At 43.6% G+C, this 16,590-nt stretch overlaps 1 protein-coding gene across 8 annotated transcripts in view; it reads right to left on the bottom strand.

Moving 5' to 3' along the window:
* cast (calpastatin) overlaps positions 1-16,590 on the bottom strand; it is a 247,581-nt gene that overhangs the window by 123,644 nt on the left and 107,347 nt on the right. For all 8 annotated transcript variants that reach the window (XM_078565537.1, XM_078565609.1, XM_078565567.1 and 5 more), the window contains one exon: positions 15,749-15,874. In XM_078565537.1, the coding sequence (XP_078421663.1) occupies positions 15,749-15,874 (126 nt within the window). The remainder of the gene's footprint in view (positions 1-15,748; positions 15,875-16,590) is intronic.

The raw sequence follows: 16,590 nt of genomic DNA, 5'->3' as shown, positions 1-16,590 counted from the left end.
CACACCATCACCCATTCCAGCAAGAGGAACTGGGCTTTTCACGTTTGACCCCGAATTTTTCACCCAACAGTTAAGATGAGATAGCAAAACAGAACCATTATCATTTGAATGCAACTCAAGTGCCTTCTGCAAATGATATGAAACCTTAGTTTCAAAACAAAGGTAAATGCTCCCAATTAAGATAAGCAATCATCACAGCAAGAGACTAGAAAACCTGATAAAGTAAGAGCAAAAAAAATGCCAACTATAAGTTTAAATTCCTGCTTGCAGCATGATTGATGTTGATGACCTGAATTTGGAAGAGGCAAAATTGTAAAATAAACAGTTTAACACTGGCAGCTGAAATTAATTAGGCTTTCCAGTCTTCTACACCTATTGCATATAAATGACAATCATGTATACACTAATTCTCTTCATCTCCCCATTGATCCTGAGGTGTCAGCTGTGGCTCAGTTCATAGCACCCTCGCCTTTGAATCAGAGGGTTGTGGGTTCATGTCCCAATCCTGGAAACCAAGAACTGTGATTGTACTCGAAAAGAGTTGCAATCTGTGACTGTTGGTAACTCAAAAGAGTTTCCCCATTGATCCTTTTCCCAATTATCTTAAATCTGTGTCCTCCAGTTGCTGACTCCCCAGCCAGTAGGAGCAGACTATCCAAACCTTTCACAATTTTGAACATGATCAAAACTCTCCGTAACCTTAACAAATCACGTTTTCTGGAACACACACGGTTCAAAATCACCAATAAATTTGATATTTTCTTCTTCATATTGTACACTAAATCTCATGCAATAAGCAGCTCTTAATACCACTTTAAGATAGGTCACAGGTTAATACCCAGTCAGTTAAATTTAAAGGCGTGTTATTTTTCATCCAGATTATCTAACACAACTGTAAGCAATGTACATTGTTATGCAAAACTCAGAAAAAATAGCTGAGACAGTTATCCATATTGTGGTCAAAATTAATTACTCTTGCAAGGTCTGTAATCATTTTCGAAGTAATAAAGCATTTTCTAAAATAAAGTAGAAAGATTATGAAAACCTTTTATTTAGCTAAAATAAAAGTTACTCTTTAATGCACAGAGTTATTTCCTTTAAAAGCGAAGGTCATTAAAATTAAGGATTGCCTCAACCCATCAAGTTCAGGATCATAGATTACAGATAAATTATATTGAAGGGAACATAATTCAATTTATTATAGCAGAATTCCCATATTGTTGGACAATGTATGCTGATCTATTCAGATTATCGGAACATTCAAATTTCTAATGCAGAAAATGACTTTAATTTCAGGAGCATACTGTAAACTATATCAGAAACAAGCTTAGTTAGACACATCTAGGTACTATGGCTAGGCTCCTTTTAGCTTGGGTATAACAACTGCACCCTTCACAGTAAAAATGCAAAGACAAAATCACAATCCTTCCACTGGTACTAACAGGTTATGATTCTTCTTTTATTATTGTATAATCCAGCCAAAATCCTTCAGAGAATTCTCAAAGGCACCACATAGTCCCTCCCATTAACAATTAAAATATTGTTGCTGACAGATCGAATTGGTTAACAGTGAATTGTCATTGGCAAATCAGAAACAATCAGTTCCCAATTGGAGACTCTGGTAACGTTTTTATTTCAATGACTAATTACACGCTGCAAACTGGACACCTCAAAACGAAAACGAGTTTTTTCAAAACAGTCCTCAACATTCATTGGAGGAATCAATTAAAAAGCTAAATAGTGCTATTTCTATCTCATTATACAATAGGCTGTACAAACGAGCCATGAGCAGTGAAATACAGAAATGGGCAACTTCAAGGAATAGAGTTGCAGGCAATCGTTTCTGAAATGGAATGTAATTCTCTTTATATCATTGGCATGCTAGTTTTGAGGAAAAAAAAGCAATTTTTAAAATTCTTCAATTTTGTTAAGAAAGCTATATGAATGACAGTGAATGAAATATAAAATTTGTTCGTACCTGAAGCTTTGGATCAGTGGCCTTGTGAACTGAAGTGCCTGGCATGGACGCTGCAGGTGCTGCAGGAGACTTCCCCTTTGGATCCTTTACAAAATGGGGAAAAGTTTTTCAAATTTTAGATCATACTCTGCTTACACCATATTCTGAGAGCATAGAATCATACAGTATGGAGCAGGCCACTCGGGCCATCGTGCATGTGCTAACTCTTGAAAGAGCTACCACTAGTCCCACATCCCTGCTCTTCTGTCAGTTGCAGGTTAAGTATTCCTGGGTGGCAAAAGAGCAAGAGAAAGTGACTTACCACAACAAAATGTCATTGGGAAAAATAACATGATAGAATAGACTAATTTATTTGTCTCACTGGTTCTCTGCCTTTGAACACTTCCACCTTAAAGTAACAATGTTCTGCATTCAGGAATCATGCCTCATGAGTGTATATCAATACCCTTCATTTAGATAAGCCTTGCATTTCAGCTGTATGAAGGTATGAGGCACTTTTCCACAAGGAAAGAAGGCATCTTTCTTTTCTATATAACTCTCTCATACACACAATAACATACTCAGCAAGACAAATGTGTGATGCATTGTATTTTCACTCATCTGCCACTACCAACTTGTGCAGAGTGCTTGTGAATGGCATCAGGGAGTTTAATCAGATTACAGACATCTAACAGGTTGGTCTCTTCTGAGCCCCAGTCTGATAGAAAGGTCAGTCATGCAATGCAAATACAGACTTTCATGACAACAGCATTTCTGCATTCAAAGGACCTCCTCAGCTAGTTCCCACCCTAGAGTCAACAAGCCAGCTGGGCCAGGTCCTGGGTATGAAATGGAACTGATCAGGCCATTTTCAAATTGACCAGGCCACTGGGGCAGCATTTTGCAGGGAGAGAACTTGAATTTATACAGCATTATTCAGGATATCCCAAAAGTGTTCCACAACCAATAAAATACTTTCTCATGCAGTATAAATTGTTGTTCCATTTGAAATCTGGTGTTCTTGCATCTATCCTGATGAGTGCAAGACGTAAAGCTTCGACAGCATGGGGAAAATCTTTGGCTCAGCGAGCGGAGGTGGGGCCCACTCGCCGAGGTGTAAAATGACACGGGGTGACATCGGGTTTCCATCCAGACGTCACCGCGCGATATTTAGATTTTCAGTTCGGCGGGCGCACAGACGACTTGACTGCGCACTCGCCGAACTGTCAAAGGCGTATTAAGGCCATTTAACTAACAATTAAAATAATTAACGGAGCTGCCCATCAAACCTTAAGGTTGGCGGGCAGGCGAAGATCTAAGGCGGCCTTCGCATTTTTATGGAACCTCATCCACGGGCAGGATGAGGTTTCATGAATGATTTTAAATTTTCTCAAAAATTTTTATTGAAATTAATGCACATGTCCCAGCTCATGTGACAGTTTCACATGAGGGGACATGTCAAAACATTTTTTTCAACACTTTATTGAAGTGTTAAAACTTAAAACTAATCTCCCTGAGGCACCTCTGTGCTTATGGGAGATTTCTGCGCAAAAGAGCACATTCCCAACTCAGGGAACCTGCCCCCCCGCCTGCATAGGAAGCACACAGCGCTTCTGGGTGCACATCACACTGGGTGGGCCTTACGTAGCCTGCCCCAGTAAAATGGCGGCACGGAGCCGATCAGGGGAGTTCCCGCCCGCACCAGGTCCCGCACAACCCTCCCAACATTCTACCCCATGTCTCATTTTTCAAGCAATGCTCAAGCTCTGTATTACCAAATGACTACTTTTGAAATGTAGTCACTGTTGCAATGTAGGGAAATGTGGCATTTATGTGCACACAAGGTCCCACAAACAGCAATGCAATAAATTAATAGACAATGGCCACAACATTCAATAACCACCGAAAATGTAGGGATTGCGTTGTGAAATTAACTAGCTTCAGTTGCTTTCAATGCTCGCAAATTTCATGAGAAGTTCACACCAGTTCAACCAAGTCTGCACTACATAAGCAAGCATGCACCTCTTCAATGGGAGGTTTAGTTTGGCTGCAGTAGCTGCTGGGAGTCATTGTAAAAATAACTTTGACACGAAAGATAAACAAAAATGGGTAAGCATACTCGGGAGGCCCTCATAGCTGCTAGATTTGTGGAGGATGATGACAACATGCAGTGAGGGGACACCATAGATCCTCACATTGCATCTGTGAATGTTTGACTCCAGTCTGGCTGACGGTAGCGCACATACCCTCTGTGAGAATGCTCCTGTCATGGAGATGCAGGGAGACCCTAATAGTCACTCGATCCCAGGACGATGATGACAACACGCAGTGAGGAGACTCCACAATTCTTCACATAGCCTCTGAGATTGTCTGACTCCTGTCTGGCCAAGGGCAGCTTGCTTGTGCTCTGTGAGCCAGGGTCATATCACAGATATGCAGCTGTGAAAGTTTAAAAAATCTGATCCTTTGTCCGCCTTCAGCACCTGAGCCCTTCATGAGCACAGCCCTGGGCTAAGACACCTGCCTTTATCTTGTGCAGAAAGGTTTCACATCTAAGTGACATGAACACTGGTCACTAGGACAAGGAGCCATAGGCAGGGAGATATTCTTGGGAGTTCATTGACAATAGTGAACAATATGTACAAGTGATTCACACCCATCCCAAGGTTGTGCAACTACATCTTTTTAACTTTCCTAACCCTGCCACTATGTCTTGTTGCTCCACAGACATCCACAGCTGAGGCAGAGGCAGCCTGCTGGCTTCTACACCCTGTCTGTGATGACCTTGGTGGGCTTCCTCTGGAGGGCAGAGACCTGGAGGACCCGGCCTGCTTTCAGGGTCCTGCTATGTGGCAGTGACACCTTCCTCGGCCTGTGGAGCTGGAGCTGCTGAAGTCACAGGAAGAGGGGATTCGGATGGGTTGTACAGTTCTGGAGTCTCCTGGATGGATGGCCCTGGGGTGTGAACATGCTGATTCTCCTCCCTTGGCTGACTCCATGAGCAGAAGGGGTCGCTGGAGTGAGATTGAGCTGCCCAGGACCCCTCTCGTGCACACATGGTTGGTGGCCAACTTTGGCGTGAGCGATTGAGTTCAGCCTGCGCAGCAGTGCAGGATCAATGTCCTGGAGCTAGGTCTCCACCACAGCCGCCATCCTTCCAGCGTTGACCTCGACACGTTGGCATGCTGGTGCTATTACCTCAGTCTGAAGAGAGGCTGACTCATCCGCTGTGCCTTGTAATCTGAGGAGTGCAGCGGATATCCCTACCTGTTGTTCCCTAACTTGCCTTTGCAGGTCCAGCAATGTGATATGACTGAGTGCAGAGGTTCCTCATCTGACTCGATTTCAGCAAACTTCTAGCCTCCAGCAGTCCTCTGAATGCCGGAAACCTGGGAAGACCCTGTCTCCGCTAACTGTCATGAGCTTTCTTTTTCTGCTTTATCTTAGCCTGTATGCTTCTGGATAACCAGGGGGCTCTAGATTTGGCAAGACCACCTTCTCTCTTTGTATATGGATCACATTGTAGAACATCTGTTACCTCAGAGGTGTCATCAGCCAGGTTTGAATGGGACAGCCTCTCATCCAGCAGCCACTCTTTAAGGCTGTTTCAAGGAACAACTAGGAAAGTGACGCTGGACTCCCTCAGGATAAAAGCCCTTCCTAACAACACTGGCACAGAGCTGCATGAACCTTTCCCTGTTGGATATCAGCTGAACATCAATGGAATGATACTGCTAGCAGTTGGTGGATGCTCCTGGTTAATCTGGGATGTTTCAATTGCAAGTATCTGCAATCGATGACACCCTGGACCAGTGAGAAGCTTGCCAGAGATGCGAACCTGAGTTCCTCCTTATTCTGGCTATTGTCATCGTAAAGCAAGTTAACGTACCTCCTAGCCCTAGCAAATAATCCATCCAGAACCCACTTTATTCATCTATGTGCTGCCAACTGTGAGCAGAATATTACCTGGTGGTGGGGCAGGTTTGGGTGCAGCCAGGGTTGAAATCGCCCGAGAAATGCCAGCATGTCAAAAACACGCTCACATCCACTTTTAGCTAGGGTGGGTTCGGAGGCACATGATAAACCCTCTTCGAGCTGTCAGGTGTGAGGTGGCACAATGATGATGGCGGACGTCAGTGTTGCCTGTTCTGATGGAGAGGGAGGAATGAGTGGAGCTGCATGGTGTGTTGGTCTGACGAGTGCTGTGCAGGAGAATGCTGAGGAGGTTGGAGTTTGGGACATGACACCTGAAATTGGATGCCACCCACCTTTACTGCCTTCATGAGGCCAGTGGACTTCTTGGGGCACCGTAGCCAAATTTGAGGTTAAATTGTTTCTCTCGCCACAGTTGCTACCCGTGCTGCTGAGTATTTCCAGCTTTTTCTGTTTTTATTTCAGATTTCCAGCATCCACAGTATATTTTTGTGCCCATCCACTCCTATCTGAAAAGGCCAACCTCTTCCTCCTATCTCTGGGAAACAACACCTTACTCCCTCAGATCCCGCAGTGGCAAAAGGCAGTGGGGGGAGGGAAGAGCTGCGCAGTGAAAGTGGGCAATCTTCCCATGTCTTGCTTCCTTTCCTGTTGAAACCTCAAGAATCAATATGGAATTCAGTTAATCCAGCACGATGCCACCACCAGACACATCCTGGTCTCCCCTATCAGCATTCCAAAAGGATCATTCCAAGATACCCTGGTACACTCCTCAGCCACTCCCAATAACCCCTTCCTTTTCTACTGCACCTTTCCATGCAAGCGCAGGAGATGCAATGCCTACCCTTTTACCTCCTCCCTTCTCACAATCCAAGGCCCCAAACACACCTTGCAGGTGATGCAGTGCTTTACTTGTACCTCTTTCTATTTAGTACACTCTATTCACTGCTCATGATGTGATCTCCACTACACTAGACTGGGTGACCACTTTGCGAAACACCTCCATCCAGTCCGCAATCATGACCCTGAGCTTCCTGTCGCTTGTCATTTCATTTCTCCACCTTGCTCCCGCTCGGGCCTTTCTGTCCTTGGTCCTCTATAGTGTTCCAATGAAGCTCAACGCAAGCTTGAGGAACAGAAACCCACCTTTTTAATCAGTGCTTACAGCCATCTGGGATCAACACGGAGTTCAACAATTTTAGATCATAACTTTGGCCCCCAGTTTGTTTTGTGTTTAGTTTTTGCAGGTTTGGTTTTCTTTCTTTCTTCTTTATTCCTTTACTTTGTATCAGACAGCTACTTTCCATCCATTCACACCTCATCTGACACATTACCACTTGCTTTGGCTTTTGTTTCATGAAACCTTCTGTCATGTAATCTCTCCTCCCCTCTAGCCTATCACATACCTTCTCTATTGTTCTTCGTACCCGTCCCCACTCTTTCACATGCTCAAAACCTATTCCACTTCTAACTTTCCTCTATCTTGATGAAAGGTCACAGACCAGAAATGTTAACTCAGATTTCTCTCCGCAGGTGCTGCTTGACCTATTCCTAGAATTTTCTGGTGTTATTCCAGATTTCCAGCAACTCCAATATTATGCTTTTGTATTAGTGCTCAAAAGTTGGCAGCCTGGAGTTACACACCACCACCCATTCCAGCAGAGGAACTGGGCTCTTCACTTTTGACCCCAAGTTTTTCACACAACAGTTAAGATGAGATAGCAAAACAGAACCATTATCAATTGAATGCAACTCAAGTGCCTTCTGCAAATGATATGAAACCTTAGTTTCAAAACAAAGGTAAATGCTCCCAATTAAGACAAACAATCATCACAGCAAGAGACTAGAAAACATGATAAAGTAAGAGCAAAAAAAAATGCCAACTATAAATTTAAATTCCTGCTTGCAGCATGACTGATGTTGATGACCTGAATTTGGAAGAGGCAAAATTGTAAAATAAACAGTTTAACACTGGCAGCTGAAATTAATTAGGCTTTACAGTCTTCTACACCTATTGCATATAAATGACAATCATGTATACACTAATTCTCTTCATCTCCCCATTGATCCTTTTCCCAGTTGTCTTAAATCTGTGTCCTCCAGTTGCTGACTCCCCAGCCAGTAGGAGCAGACTATCCAAACCTTTCACAATTTTGAACATGATCAAAACTCTCCGTAACCTTAACAAATCACGTTTTCTGGAACACACAGGGTTCAAAATCACCAATAAATTTGATATATTCTTCTTCATAGTGTACACTAACTCTCATGCAATAAGCAGCTCTTTATACCACTTTAAGATCGGTCACAGGTTAATACCCAGTCAATTAAATTTAAAGGTGTGTTATTTTTCATCCAGATTATCTAACACAACTGTAAACAATGTACATTATTATGCAAAACTCAGAAAAAATAGCTGAGGCAGTTATCCATATTGTGGTCAAAATTAATTACTCTTGCAAGGCCTGTAATCATTTTCATAGTGATAAAGCATTTTCTAAAATAAAGTAGAAAGATTATGAAAATCTTTTATTTAGCTAAAATAAGTTACTCTTTAATGCACAGAGTTATTTCCTTTAAAAGCGAAGGTCATTAAAATTAAGGATCGCTTCAACCCATCAAGTTCAGGATGACAGATTACAGATAAATTATATTGAAGGGCACATAATTCAATTTATTATAGCAGAATTCCCATATTGTTGGACAATGTATGCTGATCAATTCAGATTATCGGATCATTCAAATTTCTAATGCAGAAAATGACTTTAATTTCAGGAGCATACTGTAAACTATATCAGAAACAAGCTTAGTTAGTCAAATCTAGGTACTATGGCTAGGCTCCTTTTAACTTGGGTATAAAAACTGCACCCTTCACAGTAAAAATGCAAAGACAAAATCACAATCCTTCCACTGGTACTAACAGGTTATGATTCTTCTTTTATTACTATATAATCCAGCCAAAGTCCTTCAGAGAATTCTCAAAGGCACCACATAGTCCCTCCCATTAACAATTAAAATATTGTTGCTGACAGATCGAATTATTTAACAGTGAATTGTCATTGGCAAATCAGAAACAATCAGTTCCCAATTGGAGATTCTAGTAACGTTTTTATTTCAATGACTAATTACACACTGCAAACTTGACACCTCAAAATGAAAACGAGTTTTTTCAAAACAGTCCACAACATTCATTTGAGAAATCAATTAAAAAGCTAAATAATGCTATTTCTATCTCATTATACAATAGGCTGTACAAACGAGCCAGAAGCAGTGAAATATAGAAATGGGCAACTTCAAGGAATAGAGTTGCAGGCAATCATTTCTGAAATGGAATGTAATTCTCTTTATATCATTGGCATTCTAGTTTTGAGGGAAAAAAAGCAATTGTTAAAATCCTTCAATTTTCTTAAGAAAGCTATATGAATGACAGTTAACGAAATATAAAATTCGTTCATACCTGAAGCTTTGGATCAGTGGCCTTATGAACTGAAGTGCCTGGCACGGACGCTGCACGTGCTGCAGGAGACTTCCCCTTTGGATCCTTTACAAAATGGGGAAAAGTTTTTCAAATTTTAGGTCATACACCATATTCTGAGAGCATAGAATCATACAGTATGGAGCAGGCCATTCGGGCCATCATGCATGTGCTAACTCTTGAAAGAGCTACCACTAGTCCCACATCCCTGCTCTTCTGTCAGTTGCAGGTTAAATATTCCTGGGTGGCAAAAGAGCAAGAGAAAGTGACTTACCACAAAAATATGTCATTGGGAAAAATAAGATATGATAGAATAGACTAATTTATTTGTCTCATTGGTTTTCTGCCTTTAAAAACTCCCACCTTAAAGTAACAATGTTCTGCATCCAGTAATCATGCCAAATGAGTGCATATCAATACCCTTCATTTAGATAAGCCTTGCATTTCAGCTGTATGAAGGTACGAGGCACTTTTCCACAAGGAAAGAAGGCATCTTTCTTTTCTATATAACTCTCTCATACACACAATAACATACTCAGCAAGACAAATGCGTGATGCATTGCATTTTCACTCATCTGCCACTACCAACTTGTGCAGGGTGCTTCTCTCAGACATGCTCATAATGGGGCCACACAGGATTTGTGCTGGACCATCTTTGTTCTGAGCAAGCTGGTTGGCCAAAGGCAAAGGGAGTTTAATCAGATTACAGACATCCAACAGGTTGGTCTCTTCTGAGCCCCAGTCTGATAGAAAGGTCAGTCATGCAATGCAAATACAGACTTTCATGACAACAGCATTTCTGCATTCAAAGGACCTCCTCAGCTAGTTCCCACCCTAGAGTCAGCAAGCCAGCTGGGTCAGGTCCTGGGTATGAAATGGAACTGATCAGGCCATTTTCAAATTGACCAGGCCACTGGGGCAGCATTTTGCAGGGAGAGAACTTGAATTTATACAGCATTATTCAGGATATCCCAAAAGTGTTCCACAACCAATAAAATACTTTCTCATGCAGTATAAATTGTTGTTCCATTTGAAATCTGGTGTTCTTGCATCTATCCTGATGAGTGCAAGACGTAAAGCTTCACAGCATGGAGAAAATCTTTGGCTCAGCGAGCGGAGGTGGGGCCCGCTCGCCGAGGTGTAAAATGACACGGGGTGACATCGGGTTTCCATCCAGACGTCACCGCGCATCATTTAGATTTTCAGTTCGGCGGGTGCACAGCCAACTTGGTTGCGCACTCACCGAACTGTCAAAGGCGTTTTAAGGCCATTTAACTAACAATTAAAATAATTAACGGAGCTGCCCATCAAACCTTAAGGTTGGCGGGCAGGCGAAGATCCCAGGCGGCCTTCGCATTTTTATGGAACCTCATCCACGGGCAGGATGAGGTTTCATGAATGATTTTAAATTTTCTCAAAAATTTTTATTGAAATTAATGCACATGTCCCAGCTCATGTGACAGTTTCACATGAGGGGGCATGTCAAAACATTTTTTTCAACACTTTGTTGAAGTGTTAAAACTTAAAACTAATCTCCCTGAGGCACCTCTGTGCTTATGAGAGAATTCGGTGCAAAAGAGCGCATTCCCAACTCAGGGAACCTGCCCCCCTACCTGCATAGGGAGCACACAGCGCTTTTGGGTGCGCGTCACACTGGGCGGGCCTTACTTGGCCCGCCCGCGTAAAATCGCGGCGCGGACCCGATCGGGGGAGTTCCCGCCCGCACCAGGTCCCGCACAACCCTCCCAACAGTGGGAAAATTCTACCCCATGTCTAATTTTTCAAGCAATACTCAAGCTCTGTATTACCAAGCGACTACTTTTGAAATGTAGTCACTGTTGCAATGTAGGGAAATGTGGCATTTATGTGCACACAAGGTCCCGCAAACAGCAATGCAATAAATTAATAGACAATGGCCACAAAATTCAATAACCACCGAAAATGTAGGGATTGCATTGTGAAATTAACCAGCTTCAGTTGCTTCCAATGCTCGCAAATTTCATGAGAAGTTCACACCATTTCAAGCAAGTCTGTACTACATTAAGCAAACATGCACCTCTTCAATGGGAGGTTCAGTTTGGCTGCAGTAGCTGCTGGGAGTCATTGTTAAAATGGTTTTGACATGAAAGTTACACAAAAATGGCATAAATTGGCAGACAGCAACTCCAAGGGTAGAATTTTATGGTCACCTGCCGGCGGTTTGAAGACAGGTGGGTCTCAAAATGCAACGTGTGGCTTGCCTGCCCCAACAGGTCTCCAATTTTACAGGGGGCAGTGGAGGCATCAGACCCTATTGAGGCCAATTATGTGCCTCACCCACTCCAGCCACTGTTTTGTCCTCAACAGAGTGAGGCCCCCACTAGGTGGGTAGGCTGGCAGTTTTCAGTGGACGAGCTGGTGTCAGACATGGTTGGGGTATGTGCGGGGGGGGGGATCTCCTTTCAGGGTCCCCAGTGCCCATTGAAGGCATCTCACCCAAAAGGTCACATCCACCCTTTAACCATCCCCCTGGCATCTCAATCCCAGCCCGCCACTCCGCTCGCCCACCTCACTGGCACCTGCCAGCCGGGCCCTGCCAATTTCTGGACTTAACCAAAGTCCGGCCTCCATTAACTTTTCTTCTTTGGGGGCTGCCTGTATTCCCAGCAGTGGCCAATGCTCGAACCTGGTGCTGCTGGGACTACAGAGCTGCCAACCAATCAGATTAGCTGGCAGCTCTTTAAGGAGGGACTTCCTCCCCAGATAGGGGTGGAAGTCGCGACCTTATCCAATTCATGCCACACTTAGCGTTAAAGAGTTGTGGGGCTGCCGGTATTGGTTATGGGTGTGTTCCCTGTCAACCCTTTGGGTGATGGGGCGCGGAAACACCATCCTCTGAAAAACCCTGGCCCAAGATTTTCTGATGCTGTGATGTAGGACTTTGTGCAGGAGTTGGACAGGAATAAAAATGTCATCTATCCAGAGGAGGCCCTCAAAACAAACTTTTCAAAGGCAATGGGACCAGATAGCCATGGAGGTCACTGCCAGTCTACCCGAGGACCAGAATGCAGTGCCACAAGAAGTTTAATTACCTCACGAATGGTCAAGATCAGTGAACATATTTTCAGATGCCATATTCCTCCTGCAACACCATTAGCTTCAAACTATTCAATTCACCACATGCCATTGCTTAGCTACCAATAATATCTATCAACCACAACTCATCCTTCACATTTACAGCTTCATCTCACCTTTACTCACTGCTACAAGCCTCACAATCACATCTTATAGCATGCACACAATGCCAGCTATTCAACCATGACAGCCGAATCACACTAACACATCGCAGTGCACTCAATGACACACTTTCATCTCCCTTCCAGGTAAAGGTGTTACAGAACCACAAGCAGCAACACCACCCAGCACAAAAGAGGGACATTTGCATGTCACTCCCATGGAGGAGATGTTGCACTGGGACAACCATGACTGAGGCCATAACCAGTGGCAGGGGTGAAACCATTGAAGATGGTGTACTTAAACTTTATCTTCCTTCTCACTTCCCACTTCCTCCTCGTCGATCATTCTCTCCTGATTTACAAGCTGCAGATGGTGTAAGTACACACCATTTGCTTTCCCCCTCCACATGACTTTTCTTCTAACAAGTTTACTCTTGTGCCTTTGTCCTTTCAGATATCTAAAACTGCAGCCTGGTCAGGCAGTGATGGAAGAAAGTGAAGTGGAAGAACAAGATAGTAATGAAGAAGGAAAGTGTCACTCACTCTCACACTAGAAGCTAACTCAGATATGTCCACGCTTTAGAGGATATGGGTTCAGCATGTCGGGAGACATTGGGCAGAAAGACCTGTGGCCAGAGCAGTAGATAAGAGTAGTACATGTGCCAGCTCGTCTGAGGGTGAAGTCACATTCAAGCTCTGCTGCAGAGGGCTTAGCTGAGCATTTCAATGGAGTGATCTACAGAAAAAGGCTGATGGATATGCACAATGAAATACTTTGAGCATTGGCAAGTCTGCCAGAAAGCCCCATGTCAATCTCAAGGAATATGAAGGAGTCTAACTTGGCAAGAATCTTTATGCAGAGCTTCCAACCTATCCTTTCCAGTATTGGAGAGCTTCATAATTTCATTAGCTCACTTGCAGATCCAACCATCATGGAGTGTCTAATGGCCAATATCTCATATTTGTTTGCTGCAGTGAAAGTTCAGACTGCAGTCATGCAAGCTCAGCTTGCCACCATACTAACTCAGATTGAAGCCATTATGACTGTAGGAACCAATTTTCAAAGGGAGTTACACCATGTCACAGAAGTCCAGAAATCTGTCCTCTAACTCACCACTAGGAATTCTGCTTCAGGGAAACAGCAGTGATACTTTGGAGCACAGAAGTGTTGTTCTGTCTCAGGATGACAGCATTCACCCTCCAAACACCACCAGTCCACCAGTGCCCATGGCACTCCATGCCAAGATGGTCGAGGCTAACGCCATGCCTTCTAGGGCCAGAGCTCAAGGTTGTCCTGCAAGGTCATCCAAAGTCTCTACCATTGAAAGTCAGCAGCCTTCCACCAACTTTCTGCAAATCACTGTATTGGCAGGGCATAGGAGCAGTAGTTGAGACAAAGGCACACAGGTGACAGGTACTAAGTGGATGTACAATGGTGATTTGTTGACTTTTGTATGCAATATGGAATGGTTTGATTTATAAATTTGCTTTGGAAGTTTTGTATTGCGGTGGATTTTTGGGGCAAAGCATTAATCACCTGTTTAAAGCAAACATGTACTGTAGACTGACTGATGTTCCCAATGGCAGCCTGAAAGAGGACATGGGCAAAGTAGTTGAGGGCTACATTGATCTTAACTGCAACAGGCAAAGCTGTACAGCACGTGCCGGCTGCAGTTTGCTACAGATCTTGCTGTAATAGGTGACAAAACTGTCCAAGAAAAACAAAACCTTATTACGCACTGCTGCTCCTCAAGAGAGCTGCATGCAGGTATGTTACCCTGAACCTACCAAATCTGCTGGGAAGACAAAGACCTCTGCCAGTGTGCTTTCCTCCAGCTACAACTTGGATAGCTCCTTCTTAACACTGTCACTCCTCTTACCAGAATGGAATTCCCAGAAGACCACCACAAAGAAATAAGTCAATGTCAAAAGGCCCTTAAGAGCTCAAAATGTTATAAAGCAGCTATACATAGGAAATTATCCAAATAGCAAAATGCATAATGTAATACAGACAAAATGTCTCCCAAAGCTTTCTACAGTATCTGAGGATCCCTTTAAATACCACCTGGAAATGACGACCTCTGATCTTGTACCAAGCATGGTTGGAGTGAAGCAGGAACTAGCAGTGACAGTAGCAACATAGGCCTGAATCTTCAGCTAGGCGAGCAGGGGTGGGGCCCGCTCGCCGAGGTTTAAAATGACACGGGGTGACATCAGGCATGCGTCCCAACGTCACCGCGCATCATTTAGATTTTCAATTCTGCGGGCACGCAGCCGACTCAACTGCGCACCCGCCCAATTGTCAAAGGCCTATTAAGGCCATTTAAGTAGCAATTAAACTAATAAACTGAGCTGCCCGTCCAACCTTAAGGTGCGGCCTTCGCATTTATCATGGAACCTCATTCACTGGTGGGATGAGGTTTCATGAAGTATTTATAAATTGAATAAGAATTTTTATAAAAATTCATTGACATGTCCCAGCTCATGTGACACTGTCACATGAGGGGGCATGTCTTAAAAGTTTTTTCTTTTCTTTATGAAAATTTTGTGAACTGGGACTAATCTGTGTGGGGCAGCTCTATGCCTCAGGGAGATTTCTGTGCTCTTTCGCACGCGTGCGCAAAACAGCGCAGGCCCCGACTCAGGGAACCCTCTTCTCCCGCCCGCACAGGGAGCACTCAGCGCTTCCGGGAGCATGTCACGCTGGGTAGGCCTTAATTGGCCTGTCCACATAAAATGGTGGCGTGGACCCGATTGGGTCCCCACACAACCGCCACCTCCCCCCCCACAACAAGGGGAAAGTTCTCCCCATAGACAGAGATGGAAAAGGGATTTGACCCTGATTACCAAATATTAATGATGCTCCAAGCTATTTCTAGCAGGAGCTTTGGCTGCCTAGATTGAGATCACCTGAAAATTGGAACAGATGGAAATGCAGCAATAAGTCCACTTCAATTTCCTGCACTATTTTGGTCATGACAGGGCTCTCACACAAGTAAGCACAAGTAGGGTGGTAGTGACAAGAAAAGCACCACCAATATGTTCAGCTGAATCATTTCTACGCATGAGCTAGTTTTCCAAGGTTATTCAACATTTGCGAAGAAGGGCATATATAGTCACTTTTTTGGGCTCCTTTAGATCTTAGTTAAAATGTCTGATATAAGTTACCACTTCAGCTGTCTTGGTCCATCCCAGGCCCATTTTGGCTTGTTGACTGGGTACGGTTTGTGGTTGTTGCTGTTTCCCTCCAGTGGCTTCACTTGATTTTGCTGAGCGGTCAGAGGTAGTCTTGTCCTGAAGAAATATTTCAAAAGCATTAAAAGTAGAATCACATAATAATATGCTGAAAAATCGACAAATGGTAAAATATGTCTTTCTATCAAACCAGCTGAAATGTATCTTGGCGAGTAGCAAAAAATGAGTGACGCTGGATGGGCAGCCTGTTTATGCTCTGTCTGATTTTTTTTTGAGATGAGTTTAAATTGGCTCTGATATGCCATGGCCCTTAGATCTTTTTCAATTTCACCCTTAGCTATTTAAATGCCACTGAAGAAGTTCTGTTCTTCTTCCTGTGTGTAGTAATTCACATACGTTCCCTCTGCCATTTATGTATTTTTCCTAAGCTGCCCCCTCAGGACCAACATGTTCAAAATCATCTGCAATTTTCTTCCAGCAAATGCAGCCAAATTCTTGAAGGCATGGGTTTAACTGCATTTTTGGCCTGTCTTGGAAAAACAAGGTAGGGCGACATCATGTTGAATTCCTAACCCGCGAAATTGAGAAACAACTTTCTTTCATCCCCATCGGAATCAGACTGCACCACCCTCCACTAGCCCACCTAAGTGCAAATGAAGGCAGGTAGGTGTTTTTTGCTGGCATGCCACATATTCCTCTCTTACAGTCCAAGGCTTAACTCCAGGAAAGATTGCCTGTATAAAAGGGGTGTGGTGGACCAGGAGGGAAAGGCCATGTGTGTATGCAAGTATTTCAGAAGATTGCTGCTTGGGCCT

The sequence above is a fragment of the Cetorhinus maximus genome, chromosome 2 (assembly GCF_964194155.1).
Source record: "Cetorhinus maximus chromosome 2, sCetMax3.hap1.1, whole genome shotgun sequence".
Taxonomy (NCBI): Eukaryota; Metazoa; Chordata; class Chondrichthyes; order Lamniformes; family Cetorhinidae; genus Cetorhinus; species Cetorhinus maximus.
This window is presented reverse-complemented; position numbering and strand designations above follow the sequence as displayed.